Source organism: Phoca vitulina, unplaced genomic scaffold, assembly GCF_004348235.1.
Source record: "Phoca vitulina isolate PV1807 unplaced genomic scaffold, GSC_HSeal_1.0 scaffold11, whole genome shotgun sequence".
In the NCBI taxonomy this organism is placed as follows: Eukaryota; Metazoa; Chordata; class Mammalia; order Carnivora; family Phocidae; genus Phoca; species Phoca vitulina.
In genome coordinates, this window is record NW_022589714.1 from 14,568,281 (window position 1) to 14,583,372 (window position 15,092).

At 36.4% G+C, this 15,092-nt stretch overlaps 1 protein-coding gene across 8 annotated transcripts in view; it reads left to right on the plus strand.

Annotated features, from left to right (window-relative positions):
- The window catches only part of COL12A1 (collagen type XII alpha 1 chain), a 139,518-nt gene that overhangs the window by 26,091 nt on the left and 98,335 nt on the right, over positions 1–15,092 (plus strand). For 6 of the 8 annotated variants that reach the window (XM_032409446.1, XM_032409448.1, XM_032409452.1 and 3 more), the window contains 7 exons: positions 8–115; positions 6,786–6,902; positions 8,999–9,142; positions 9,577–9,636; positions 12,104–12,367; positions 12,543–12,707; positions 13,379–13,552. In XM_032409446.1, coding sequence (XP_032265337.1) covers positions 43–115; positions 6,786–6,902; positions 8,999–9,142; positions 9,577–9,636; positions 12,104–12,367; positions 12,543–12,707; positions 13,379–13,552 — 997 coding nt within the window. In that variant the 5' untranslated portion in view covers positions 8–42. Of the gene's footprint in view, positions 1–7; positions 116–4,581; positions 4,894–6,785; positions 6,903–8,998; positions 9,143–9,576; positions 9,637–12,103; positions 12,368–12,542; positions 12,708–13,378; positions 13,553–15,092 lie in introns of those variants that run through there. The other 2 variants (XM_032409451.1, XM_032409453.1) reach the window with 2 other exon arrangements.

A 15,092-nucleotide genomic window follows, 5' to 3' on the forward strand; every position in this document is an offset into this window, starting at 1 on the left:
CCCGCAGATCCCTTCATGCGGCTGTGAGCTCGGAGGACGAGCATGCGGACCAGGCTTCCCCCAGCGCTTGCCGCCCTGGGCGCGGCCCTGCTCCTGTCTTCCATTGAGGCAGAAGGTAAATTGCTCTTCCTTCCCCCTCCCTCGGTGACAATGTAGAATTCTAGAAAGGACAAAGCAAACGATCTTGCCACTATTGCTTGCTCTGTTTTCCCTGTACTGCGTGTTTTCTCGGGATGTTTCTCTCCTCTAAGAGAAACGCCCCCTTCTCCTGAGGTCTGTCCATGTTCCAGCTCTCAGGTCCAGCTCTTTTGCATTCTGCTTAATCCATTCCGTACAGTGCTGTGTGGTCTCCTTGCGCTTGTCCCTGCGGTGTGCTGTCCACACTGCCACCTACACTGCTGCCTTCCGAGAGGACCAGCCGTCCGGGAGGGGGCGACAGCTGCACCCAGCTCTACGAACAGGACGCCTCCTGGTGCTACCCGGGAGCCCCGGAGCGCGGGCGCGCTCGCTCGCGTGGCTGTTCACTACCTGGCTCGGGGCTGCGACCTCGGGGACAGCATGAAATAAAGGACTCCAACAGTGCCGGCTCTGCGCCTCTGTGTGTTTTGTGGGGAGCTTAGTCGTTGAGGCGGGCGGTGCAGGCGAACGAGGTCGCAGCCAAACAGCCTAGAGGATGGGTGGCAAGCAGAGATTCGGACCCAGAATGTGTTCTCGTGGTCCACGGTCACTGCTGTCCCTGTTTGGTTTGCGGGGCTCGGAGGAACGTGGCTCAGGCCCAGCCCCGCGCAGACAGCTTGGGTCTGCGTCAAGGTTTCCAACCCAGGAAGCAAGCGGGCGCCAGGCAAGCCAGGCTCTCTGTCCCTCCCTTCTTCCCTCCCGCATCAGACCTGAGTGGAGTCCGTCAGGGGCTGGGACATGGGTGTCGTGGTCCCCAGGTCTGCAAAACGGCTCCGCCCTGTAGAAAACGAAGGACCTTTGCGAGATTTTTCAACCTCACTTTATTCTTTTCGTTGTGTGCCCTCGATACCCTCATTTCTCAGTATTTATTTAAAAAGTTATTTCTGTATATTAACGTAGTGAGAGCTTCTGTTCCCTCAAGTTATCATTCAAGACCTGACAAACTAGAGTTATTGTTCTGCAAGGTAAATCGGGTAATACCATAATAGACATCTTAATTTTTTTTTTTTTCCCAATAAAATGCCCCTGATGGAGTTAAGGGAGGAAAGAAAAGCGTGGGGCAGCTGTGGGAATTCTAGGGTGGATGGCACTTTTTTAGAGGTTATGGGAAAGGAGAGCCGGCTCATCACAACACTGCTATTTTAAAAAACTTTCTATTGTTCGATTTTCCACTTCAGGAGGGCAGGTACCAAAAAAAAAATGAAGATTAGGAAAAACAGAGAGGTTCCAACATTTGTGGCCTGCTTAGAAAAGTGACAGAAACTTGGTGCTCTTCTTATCTGACCACTCTGTGAATGTAGAGGCTTTTCAGAGTGGCTTCCGTGAAGTAATACTCAGATGAGGTTGCCTTTAATGTTCCTCTCTATGTCGTTGTTAGGAAGGAATTTTATTTGAGGAGCTTCTGGAAGCCCTACTAAAGATATTTTTAGATAATTCACTGAAGTGACCTATTTATTGCTCATTAAGAAAATACTTATTTGAAAATCAGAAAGATTTGAGAATTCTTAGGAAAAGAATTAGGTTGGAAATGATGTAAGTGGAAAAAATCCATTCTCAATTGGATAATGGCTGGTTAGCAAAGTGCAGTTAAAGAGAACATTTTAACATTGTGTGTCAACTATACAGCAATAACAAAAAGAAGAGAACATCTTACTGTCTACATTACTGATTATTTCTGTATTTCTCACATTTTATCTTTTCAATCTGTTGCTTTCTTAAGCTGTGTCTTTCTTGTCTCCCACCTCCTTAGGGTCAGCATTTAATAATTATATTTTAATGAGATTCATTTTTTTGGCCTTATTCTCTAGTTTGCTACTGTCAAAAAGAAATATATTGTAAGCCACAGTAGCAAGCCACATGTGTAACTTAAAATTTTCTGGTTGCCACATTAAAAAAGGAAAAAGAACCAAGAGACATTACTCTTTATAGTATGTTTAACTTAACCCACTATATCCACTGTGTTATCACTTCAACATGTAATCAATATAAAAATTTTTAGTGCGATATTTTACAGTTTTGTACTAAGTCTTTGAAATTGGATATGTATTTTACACTTGCAGTGTGTTTCATTTTGAACTGGCCACTTTTCAAGTGCTTGATAGCCCCATGTGGCTGGTGGCTCCCATATTGGACAGCACAGCTTGGGTGTTCACTACCAACTAAGTGGTCTCACGAGCTTGTGAAGGGCTAACAAAATTTGTGGCCAAGGCCTTTCTGGGGACAATGGCTGGAAAGAAAATTGCTTGGACACATTGGGGGGCATTTCAAAATTTCAACTGGCCCCCCTGTTTCCTACTATGTCATTTTGAACTGAGTTGTAAATTGACCATAGTTACTTTTCTTTCCCTTTTACAATGTCATGCTTGAACTCTTGAATTCATACTATTTTCCAACCAATTTCTATTTACTTAACTTTTTACATGTTGAAAACAATACCTTTTTCGATATTAATTAAAAGGTTTTGGCATACACTTTTTTATCTCCTCTTTTTTATTGTGGTACCACTCTCTTCCTGCTGTTTTCCTTCTATCTGCTTATACAAGGAACTTTATTTTTCATAATATAGTATTTTGTCTTATGGAAATAAGAGTGAAATGAATTTTTTCTGGCCTTTAGTATTTGTAATTTTTAGCCATAGCATAGACTTTATTGGCCTTGTAACTTGGCCAGTGTTCTGTATGACCTAGAATGGATGAATCATTTTTGGTTCATGTATCATATAGTATGTTAATTGCCATTTAGAAAACCTAACACTTTGCATTTAAAGGTTAATGGCCAGTGTTACCTGAGAATTAGACACCTTTCTAATTAATCTAGAATTCAAGATGAACATGTCTTGTGAAAAACAGGATTTTAATTTTAGTAAGTTTGACTTGTATTTATAATTTATGAGAAATAACTGGATATTATCAATTGACCAGTGAGTTGAGGCCATTAAAGACAAGCTTTAATTGTCTCGTGTCTAGGTTAAAAGGCTAGTTAATATATATTTCTATAGTTCTGTGTCTATGTTTATCTGATAATACTGTGTCATAACAGAAATTTTGGACTATAGGGCAACTTACAGATCATCTATTCTAATTTTCTCATTTGCAAATGGGAAATGAGGACGAGAGGCTAAAGAACTAATGTAGTTACTTCAGGACAAGGTACAGATGAGACCTACATTTTCTTGTCTTACTTTAGTGCTAGTTTGCCTACACTGTGCTTCTTGCTTGAAAACTGGTCAACCATGAAAGAACACATTTTGTAATGTGTACAGAATGATCCATCACTTGCTAGGTCTTGCCAGTCCATCAAGATAATATTTTGGTGTTATGTTTCGCTTTATCTTTAACATATTTTGTATGTTACCAAAACTTATTAGACGATTCTCCTATCTGTCCATCTTTCCATCCATCCATTCATCTCTGCACGGTTGGTAAATTTCCTTTTGGTTGACATAATGAAAAAAACTGTTTTGTAAAATATATATCAAGATAGATACTTTAGATTTAAACAAAGTGTGTAAAGTTAATTTGTCAAATTCTATCTATATCTGAACTGGAAATATCTGAATACTACATATTTATTATTGAACAGGCATCAACTAATTTTTTTTATAGAATAGAAAATATATAGGTATATATTAATAGGCACCTATATACAAATATTGCTTTCTAAAGTTAGTCATTCATTCAAATATTTCTTCTTCTTTACATTGTATGCTTTGGAGTCTGACTATGGGATCAAAGTTTTGCTGCTTATTAGCTGTGTTAATCTCTCTGAATTTCACTGACTCATCTGTGAAACAGGGAAAACAGGGCACATTATGAGGGATTGTTATGAGAAGAAAAAGAGACAATATATAAAGTGACTTGTACTCTGCCTATTGTATAGTAGACACTCAGAAAATGCTAACTATAATTATCATTCCTAAAAAGCCCCACATCCTGCCAATTTAGGTAACAAAAATAATACCAGAATGCAGTTTTTATAGCATAGCTTATTGATAAGGAAAAGCATTGTTCCTAAATGGGAGATTAAAACTACTGGAGTTATGAGTACTTAAAATTTTAGTCTTTTCATTATTGGTATTCAGGTTTTTTGAATATATATCTGATTGCAATATTATTTATTTATAATTTGAGTTCTATTTCTCTTGGTTTGGATTCTCATTCTATGCAACTATGACTCTCTGCAATCATAATCCATTGTAGATAGCTCATATTGGAAATATTCTGGCATCTGCATTGTCTTGGGGAACATAGACACAGCTTGTGACAATGCAATGGCAGTTGTGAATTATTTTTATGCAAAAGAAAAGATTTTCAAAATTAACAAAAATACGTTTTGCATTGATTCAAGTTGACATGGGTCCATATTCACACCTGCCTTGTTATCTTTTTTCATGAAATGAACAAGCAAAAACGTATAAATGGAGTGGCAAGCCTGGAAGGTTTTACACGTGATACAAGTGGCAGGAAGGAAAGTGGAGTGGGCTCTCTGGTGCACACATGCTAGTTGGCCATTCTTTCCTGCTTTTGATTCCCAAGTACCACATCTGAGTTTCTATGAACACCTTAAAATCCTCTGAAATGTTAAAGACTTTTCCCAACAGTCAATTTTTCAGTTTTTCTGGAATCCTGGTCATTTGGAAACCAACAAGGTGGGCCGCTGCTGCCCTTCAGCAGTTTTAACCTAATGTCTGCTGCTTCAGGTCAATTTCCCTGCAAGGTTGGTGGTACTGTTTTTCCATGTACTGATTTTTTTTAAAAAGCATGCTCAGGCCAGTTGTGTCTGCCTTTGCATTAAATTTGTCCTGAGCCATTGCTACTGGAACAATATTTTATAATGATATTCTTAATACCTCTTGTTCTATTAACATTTGTTGCATGCTTGTTATACTAAGAGATGACTCCAGCTAAACCTTGCAATATGACTACAGACAGCAGAATGTTGAATAATTAAACTATGCATGTAGATTAATAGTCTAATCTCACTGCCTGTGTATGGATAGTAAGAAAATAACATTCATTCCATTGCTAGTATATCCAATGAAAATAAAAAGCCATCTCCTACAGTTGGAAGCAGCAGTTCATCAAAGCAAATGTTTGCTTAATTCATTTTATTTCCATTAAAACATGCTATTAATATTACATAAATCCCTAACCCCAGTTAAATTCTGTGACTCATGTCTCAAAGCTACTACTGTATTTCAATTGACCTCTATGAAAACCTAAAAAGGGATTGTAATCCCTCAAAAGAGATGCAAAGAATCTGACTCACAAGGAATACTTTCAGACTTAAATACCTTAAGAAAAGGATGGCTGAAAGTCATCTTACTTTGTTGACTTACTTCAAGAGTAGTAATTTATAATGCATTGACCATGCACTGACAGTGAGTCAGTACAATGCTGCATGATGAGGCATGAACATTGCAGAGAGAATATCATTATAAAATATTTCTGAAACGTCTTTGTGTAATGACTATTGTACATGGAGGCTTTCGTTCATTGTGGGAAACTAAAAACAAGTCAACATTTCATTGACACATGCATGAAGCTGTATGGTTTTGTATGTAAACTACTTCTTTCTGTACTTTTCAATTATTCCTGTCATTGACTTCTCCAAGTTTTTATGCACAGTCATGTCTTCAGATCGCTGATCCTTCTTCACTGTTTCCTTTAAGTTCTGTAAATAAATGTCCATAAATATATGGTTTGATGTTGTCTTTTCATAATTAACCATCATTTTGTAAAGGACCATACTGGCATTTTAATCTAAAATGCCACTTCTAGTATGGAGTATACCTGCTGCAAAGGAAAATAACAGTGTTGGTTTACACCTTGCAAACATACAGCGTATTGGTGTAAACAGGCAGAATATTAGTTTTATAAACATCTGTATATATACTTTTTATATATTTATAAATTATTGACATCTTTTATTACTATTTTTGAATATTTGTCCATGTGAATGTGAATATACATTTAAATGTATATTTCCTTGTGCAACATAACAGTGCTAAATTTCCCATGACTTCTCCCTTTCATTAAATTTCATCTCTGCACAGATTGAGATTTATCAAACAAAAATTATAACAAGACAATGATGCAGAGAATCAAAAACATCAGTGATTCTTTTCCACACTATGGGAAAAAAGTACTATGTCAATGTTCTAAATTAACTTCTATGGTTATAAGCAGGTTGTGATTTGGCATGCTTATTCAAAATGCTCTCCGCATGTATTGAGATCCCTTTAATTGTTATGTGAATTGTTTGCATATGTGGTTATTATCTGTGATTTCATTGTATTTGTATGTACTTGTATCCAAATATGTTTCTATTATGCTTGATTTTGCTGGCCATTCTTGGATGACCTAGCAACTCAAGAATCAAGAGTGTTTTGTGCTGTCTTCTGTAATATGTATACTCTCTGATGTTTTGTCATATCTTGTCAGCTTTTAATTTTATTCTTATCCAACAAGATATCTTCTATATTTGTTGGAAACAAATTTATGCAAAGACAATTTTAGTAAGCTTTGCTCGACACAATTCTTTATTGATTAAATTGACCACTTTGTGACATTGGAAAATGTAATTGATATCAACTCTCTCTTTTGCAGTTGACCCACCTTCAGACTTGAATTTTAAAATAATAGATGAAAATACCGTTCATATGTCATGGGCAAGACCAGCTGATCCAATTGTGGGTTACAGAATAACAGTGGACCCTACAACAGGTAAGTTTTGAGATATTGGGGTTTTAAAACAGAGACATCAAAGATGATATAATCCAGTCTTCTCTCCTCCTTCCATTTCATTATGAGAAAGCTGAAGTTTAGAAAACTTTAGGAATTTAGCCAATGTCATCAGATATTTGGTGAACTCAGGTCTCCAGATTTCCAGCCTACTACTCACTATTATATTTTTGTAGTGTTGAGCTTTATTAAAATGGTTCACTGTGCTAAGCTGCTGTTATTAAAAGTGGAGTTTTTTTTTTTTGCTTTATCAGAATATTGCTGGTAATATTTGATTTTATAAAATAGAGTTCTCACTTCTTGATATTCTTCTTGAATTAATCTTTTCAATATTTAAAGTGTCAAGTGATGAAGTAAGTTGTATGCCTTACTCAGTGTCCTACACGTTTCAGTACTCAGGAAACATTATTCTGGAATAATGGTGAGCTGCCGTGATGGAAGAGAAGAATTTACTTTGGCTAGGTGGATTCCACAGATCCTAGGCTAAGAGTCTTTGAAGAACAAAACAAAACAAAATAAAAAAGCACCTTGTTTTGGTTGTTCTCAGGAGTTATCTTTAGTGTTTATGATGTTGCTCAAGGGTGGAGAACTAATCTCTGTTGATTAACTTTCAGTTTTAACATGGAATGGAAAAACAACCATTTCTACTAGCACCGGCCAGGTGGTAGGAAGAAGTCTTATCTGGCCGATAGTAGAGAGGGATGGTATTAATATAATTTATCACTACAGCTGTGTTTAAATATTAATGGCCTTTAAAAATACTAATGATTTAAAATGCTAATTTCTCAAGGAATTGGGAAAAATTTTTTTTAATAGGATCTGGGAACTTAAGGGGTCAAGAATTTACTTTTTCTTCTTTGAATCTTTTCTCCCCAAATGTACTGGCAGTTAACACATTCATTCATTCCAAAGCAAAAAAGCTGTTGAAAAACAGTTCTATCCAGTTTCCATGTGTTGGAAATTACTGACTCCTATACTCCCCAAACTGGCACGGACACCCCCCAAGCTGGCAGAGACCTGGTGTCTTGTCCTGCGGGGGCCCTGGTTGGTTCTGCATGCTCCACACTTAAACCAGGAGTGTTTCTCAGGGTTCTATTATACTACCTGTTACTTTTCTTGATTATTTCTGTTTTTTTTTTTTTTTTTTTTTTTTTAAGATTATTTATTTATTTATTTAATTGACAGAGAGAGAGAGAGATCGCAAGAACAGGAACACAAGCAGGGAGAGTGGGAGAGGGAGTAGCAGGCTTCCTGCTGAGGAGGAGCCCGATGTGGGGCTCCATCCCGGGACCCTGGGATCATGACCTGAGCCGAAGGCAGACGCGTAACGACTGAGCCACCTAGGCGCCCCTTGATTATTTCTGTTTTGATGAAAATTTAATATAATTAAAAATCCTAGCAGGCACTTAGTCCCTAGGAACTACTGTTTCCTGATTGAATTAAGAATGAACATAATCTGGAAGGGAGTACATAGCTGTCAGTGTATAAGTATATACCTAGTATACTGTATTTTGAAATGTTTGATATCTAGTTAAGTCAATTCAGAGGACTGTGGCTACCCATTAATGTATGCAACCATTTGAGGATGGAGAATGCATTCCTTCCACACAGACTGCTTCCCACTACAGCTTAATTTTAACCTATGTGTTTGTTGTTCTTGAGTTGATTTTCATCCCCTATTTGCCTTCCTTCACTCTCCTCCAGCACATAATTTAAAATTAAATTATTTTCTGTTTTATGTCTCATTTATGAAATAATTTTGTTACTACCATTCACCTTCAGAAAAATGGGAGATTTTGGTTTGATATTCTGGTATATCTTTATTCCAGAGGAATCCTTGAGTCCTCAAACAAATATTGAATATGATTATCATAAGTAAATGCTATGCCAGTCCCTTTGTAGAATTTCAAAGTTTTGGTTTCAGAAGATAGAAGAAGATGATGTTTGGATGTTCTGAAAAAATGTATATATATTTAATTTTTTAAATTTTGAGTATATCTGGGAATTACATTATATTGTGTCATGTTATATGTGAAAGATATTTTATTGCATTCATATTTTCCTTTCTGTATTTCCAGATGGGCCCACTAAAGAATTTACCCTTGCAGCTAGTACCACTGAAACTTTATTATCAGACCTTATACCTGAAATAGAGTATGTGGTGACAATCACTTCATATGATGAAGTAGAAGAAAGTGTACCCGTTATAGGACAATTAACAAGTAAGCACACATATAAAGTACCCTTATGCTTTTTGTTTTGCAGAAGATTTCTCCAACTTTCAGGTTTAATCTGTTATGCAGAGTTACTTTGTATCAGTATTAACTATTCTTTCTATGATCCTACTCATTTATGGATGTTAATAATTCATTCTTGATTTATAACCCTGGTCTTTGGAAGCAGCAGGAATGTTATGAGTGAAAACTATTAAAAACATTAAATTTTGCCAGGCAACAATGTCAATGTCTTTTTGAAATATATCTAAAATCTCACTAAAGATAATTTATTTGCAAGGCATTGCTTATTTGGCAGTATTTTCTGAGCAGCTGGGCATGGATCATATATTTGAAAGACAGTCGTGGAAAACAATATGTATTTTTTTAGGAAGTATTTGTACGGGTTCATTTCTTTTTGTAATAATCAAGTTTTGACTCAGTTCAAACAGGTGGTCCGACAAGGCCAGGCGAGAAGAAACCTGGAAAACCAGTGATACAAAGTAAGTATTTCCCTTAATATTTTTGCTCAGATTTATAGAAGTTACAAATGTAATATAAAGGAGATGTTCCAGCTATAGCCATACTTTGAATTTATTCACTTAATAATTTCTATAGGTGTTATCTAGGAGAAATATGGACAATATAATAGTAATATATGACTAAACAATTATACTACTTACACTCTGAGTTTCTAGTCAATTTTTCATTCTACTTACTAAATATTCATTTTCCTGAGAGTAAACTGAATTGGTGTGTACCTACATTTTTTTTTTTTTTTTTTTGCAGGACTTTGGCAGTAGGTGAAAAACAAAGTTCACCACTAGACTTAACTCATTTCTCAAAGACAAATCAATAGAAATAGGGATATATGAGGAATATAAAGCCAGAACACCAGAGAGATGCCCTCCTTGTGTTTGAAGAGTTTCTTGCCATGAAAATATATTTCTAAATCTCTGGATGTGTTATGCTCACCTCTGTGGTATTTACATGCCTTTCATTGATGGGCAGTGTCACCACTTCCAGTGTCTGTAAGACATCTCCGGTTAACACGTGGGTCTTAACATATCTAAAGAATAGTACACATTTTCCAGAGATGATGTTGGGGTGAGAGATGGAAGTGGAGTCTTATGCAGTTTGAAACAACTTTCCTGGTCATTCTGATACATTCTGGCCCCACCTCTATTATTATTTCACCTCCACAAAGAATCATGGAGGCAAATTAGAAAAGAAAAAGGCACGAGAAACGCTGTTTACAGTGTTATTTATTTATTTATTTATATTATGTTCTTTATAATATACAAATGGGAGCCCAACACCAAACAAAACAAGATACACAATGATCCTTGGTGCACTTGTAACCAAATAAAAGGGATTTTATTCAATCTAGGTTTGGCAATTTGTAGCCTCCTGCCTCCTTTGTCTTCTATTGCTTCGTCTGACTTACGAGGATGGACCCTTAAGGGGTTTCTTGGACTTCTAATTTGCCACCTTATAAAGGTTGGATTTATAACCCAGGAGGACAATAAAAGGATTTGAATACAAAGTCCCCTTTATCTGAAATTTTTCCCTACAAATGCCTGTTTATCATTCTTTCTGATGTCTAATAATCTGAAATGAACTTTGTAGTATGCAGTTATAATGCTAATATTTTCCCTGAACCATTGATATTTATTCTAAATCAAAGCATTATACCAAATATTGACTATTTAATAGACTTAAATGAGCCCATTAAATGGTGTGCAAAAATTATTTAGGCATGCAACTTGTGATTTAGCTTGCAAAATTTTCCAGGACCATTTCCTTCTCTTCATAGCCAAGTATTTCTTTTATTATCTACCAACTGATTACAAAGATGAAAACATCTTCAGAAAATTCACTTAGTGTTGCCTTTCAATACACATTTTCATGAAAATCAGCTTGTTTTCCTTCTGACTGCAGAGAAAAAGAAAGATATGGTGTTCATTTATAAAAGCCAATCATTGCATTTAAAGATATAATACGCCTTTTTTACTTTTGAATGGAAATATTTTTCTACTCTTTGTTTTGTAAAAGTAGGTTTTAGATGTCAAATTTAAATACACCGATAATTAGGACAGTAAGATATTTTTGACTATCTTGCATCATATTTATACTTCTTTTTACATCTTTTTTTTTTAAAGATTTTATTTATTTATTTGAGAGAGAGCGTGAGAGAGCATGAGCTGGGGTGGGTTGGGGAGGGGCAGAAAGAGAGAGAGGGAGAAGCAGACTCCCTGCTGAGCAGGGAGCCCCAATGCAGAGCTCGATGCAGAGCTCGATCCTATGACGCTGGGATCATGACCTGAGCTGAAGGCAGACACTTAACTGACTGAGCAACCCAGGCCCCCTTATGCTTCTTTTTACTTCTGTTAGACTCTATTAACCCTCTAGACTAACCCACTACAAACTTTAGACAATTATATTCTAAAATGCAGGAGAATTTTAAAAGATTTTCTCTTTTCTTCCACTTAAATACATCTGCTTGAATAGGCCAGCAATTGTTTTGTATTTATTGCTAAATACCAAGGATTGAAGACACTGCTCATTTTATATATCTCCCAGATGTTTTGTGTAATTTGTACTCGGAGAGAAGAGGAAAAGGATGTTGTTTATAAAAATAGGTTGACAGCATGAATACTTTGGTCACATGCTCTTGGAGAGTAGGTCATGTATCTATTTCTCTCTTCTTGCACAATGTCTTATATAGTAATTTAGAGCCATATAGTTCCATAAATGCATCTCAATGAAGGCACTGAAAATGCTTCTGTGTTTGTTAATAAAATATTATATTCTTTTGTGCATGTCAGTTGTGGGTGAAGAACAATGTGAATATGTTCTAATGAACAAAAGGATTTAAGGAGACAACAGTTTTTCAATGTTAGTTTGTACTCATTAAAGGTGGATAAAGTTAAGAATACATCATTTAAAAATATATCAAATGTATTTCAGAATGCTCTGTCAGTGCCTGGACTGATCTAGTGTTCCTCGTGGATGGCTCATGGAGTGTGGGAAGAAATAATTTTAAGTACATTTTAGACTTTATTGGTGCTCTTGTGTCTGCTTTTGACATCGGAGAAGAGAAGACAAGGGTTGGCGTTGTTCAGTACAGCTCTGATACCAGGACTGAATTTAACTTAAATCAGTACTACCAAAGGGATGACCTTCTTGCTGCAATTAAAACAATTCCATACAAAGGTGGCAACACAATGACGGGTATGTTTTACAAATTTTATTATTGTTGAAAATAAATGAAATACCTGTTTGGGGAAGAAATCAAACATTGCACAATTTTCATATCTTAAATAATCTTGAAATTAATCACATGGTTTTTGACTTTGGCAAAACTGTGTGGTAAGGAGTGAATGAACATGTTTCTTTTTCACTTCAGGGGATGCCATTGATTACTTAATTAAAAATACTTTCACGGAATCAGCTGGAGCAAGAGTTGGCTTTCCTAAAGTGGCAATTATTATTACGGATGGCAAATCGCAAGATGAAGTGGAAATTCCAGCAAGAGAGCTTCGAAATATAGGGGTTGAAGTTTTCTCTTTGGGTAGGCCACATTTGGTTAAGTATTTTCTCTTTAGACCTCCCTCAATACCTAATGCTTATGAAGAGGAAAGGTGGATTCCTTAAGGAAGGATGCTATTAGAAGTGTTTAGTGCATTTTACAGTGTAGTGTTAAACCATGTCATCTTTGAGTAAAAATTCTGCTTATGTATTTCTCTCCTATAACTCCCTTAGCCTATGCATTGTGAGGTGGTATTCATATTTTTGCCAGCCCTCTCTACTTTTCAAAGAATACTGGGCCAGTGATTCTAAGAAAGATCCTCCTTGTATTATCATTAAGTGCTTTTTTAAATGTGTTTCCTATATTATGTAATACTTGAAGAATTTGGAGGGTTCCAGCTCATTCAGGACTCTGGAAGAAAAAAGTATTATCTTTACAGATGGCAGGGACAAATGATGGCATGGTTAGGATGAGAGCCTGCTCTGTTTTATTAACCATTCATTTTCGTTTTTGGCTGGCCACCTTCTGTGAAATTATAAAATGCCTTTGTCATTTGAACAGTCGCACATTCGTTATGAAGCAAAGCAATTCTGGTTTATGACTAAATAAGGACTTACAAATGTCTTTACTTTTGAAGGACTGAGAAAGCAAAGAACTTCCCTAATTCAGCACATTTTTCTTTTCAATATATCCTTGTCCTTTTGTTTTTGAAGGCATTAAAGCTGCAGATGCAAAAGAACTCAAACAAATCGCCTCCACACCTTCATTAAACCATGTTTTCAACGTGGCCAACTTTGATGCAATTGTGGATATTCAGAATGAGATCATCTCCCAGGTGTGCTCTGGTGTTGATGAACAACTTGGTGAATTGGTTAGTGGAGAAGAAGGTGAGTGAATTGTTCAGTGTTCCCCTGTGTTAACCTTTTCCATTATTTGATAGCTTTTATAGATTTACAGGTAGTCTAAAAGTAGACACATTTACTCAAACACATCTTCGGTGATTCTCCAATTGTATACTCGATTATATGGTTTTTCAGTAACTCAACTTGTTGATATCATTTCCATTGTTCCCCCTCCCCCAGTAGAGCATGAAGTAAAATCCTTAAAAATCTTTTTTGGAGAAGTTTGACTTGCTCTTTTTCTCTGAGACCATTTTGTGCATGTTGAGTGTCCATAATTACGCTATCCAGGTACTTGCTTTAATGATCTTACACTCCAATGTAAACATTGACAGGCTGGGAAGACATGTATTTTAGCATACAACAACATCAACTAATGAGAACACTGTTTCTATTAAATGGTGAAACAAAAAGATTTTCTATCATCATTCTCTGCATGTTTTCAAAACTTTTAAGAATATTTCAAAGATCAGTTTGATCCTTCCACATCTGGAAAATCTTCCCATTTCTATCAGTTATTGCTTCTAAATACATGGGAGAAAGAAAAGACATTTCAGAAGACATTTCATCAACATCCTTTTGGGCATTAAAAAGTCACAGTTTCCATGATTGTTCTCCTCTTAGCCTGAGAATTGACAAGTGATTAAAGATAAGTTCTAAATAGCTACATCTTCAGTCATATAAACTCTTTAATCTCCAAACCCCAAGTATTTTGGCAATGTTCGCTGGCTCTGATTCTATTTCAGAACCCCTTCTCATTACTTCATGGGCTCCAAGCCTTTTTCTTTGTTTTACTGCCTAATGTCCGATTTTTTGCTCTGTGTGATTACAAAATTGACCCCTTCACCCTACTTTCCCCTGATTAACCTCTCTTTACTTAGTCTTTTAAACATTCTAATGCTGACCTATTTTCCCTGGGGTGCATGTGTGAGGGTAGACCAAACGTCCGTCCTGCCACTGTTTGAAATCTGCTTGTATGAGGTGCGCGGCTGCATTGCAGGTGTTCATGCTGTTCCTCGGGGCCTCTCTTTCTTCCTGGCTTAGCCTGTGACTTGTTTTCCCTGTACTGTCTCTGCATCCCACAAAAGTTTTGGCCAAACATCCAGTTGGCACATCTGTTTCTCCCCCTTGCCCCACTACTTGTCACTTTTTAGGCATCATTTTTATGCACTCTGTATGAATGCCTTTTCGAGGAGGCCGTGAGGAGACTTGTGCCTGCTTGATCATCCACTTCTTGCAGGATGAGATAAAAAAAATCGAAGTATAAATTCTGGGAAGTTGGTTCCACTGATAAATGTAAAAGTGTGAAAATTTGATCTGAAATATCTTAAAATACTTTATGTTATCTGTTAAGTACATGATTATGTTTCTATGTTGTGTAAGGATAGAAATGTTTTAGGGGATCGATATTTCCTTGTTAGTATACGTGTTATAAAACATTGAGTCCCTCTTGGTGGCATTATGAACATAGTTGAACATTTTTTCTTGGCTTAAAATAAGTGAGAATAAAATTGTCTAACATTATAAG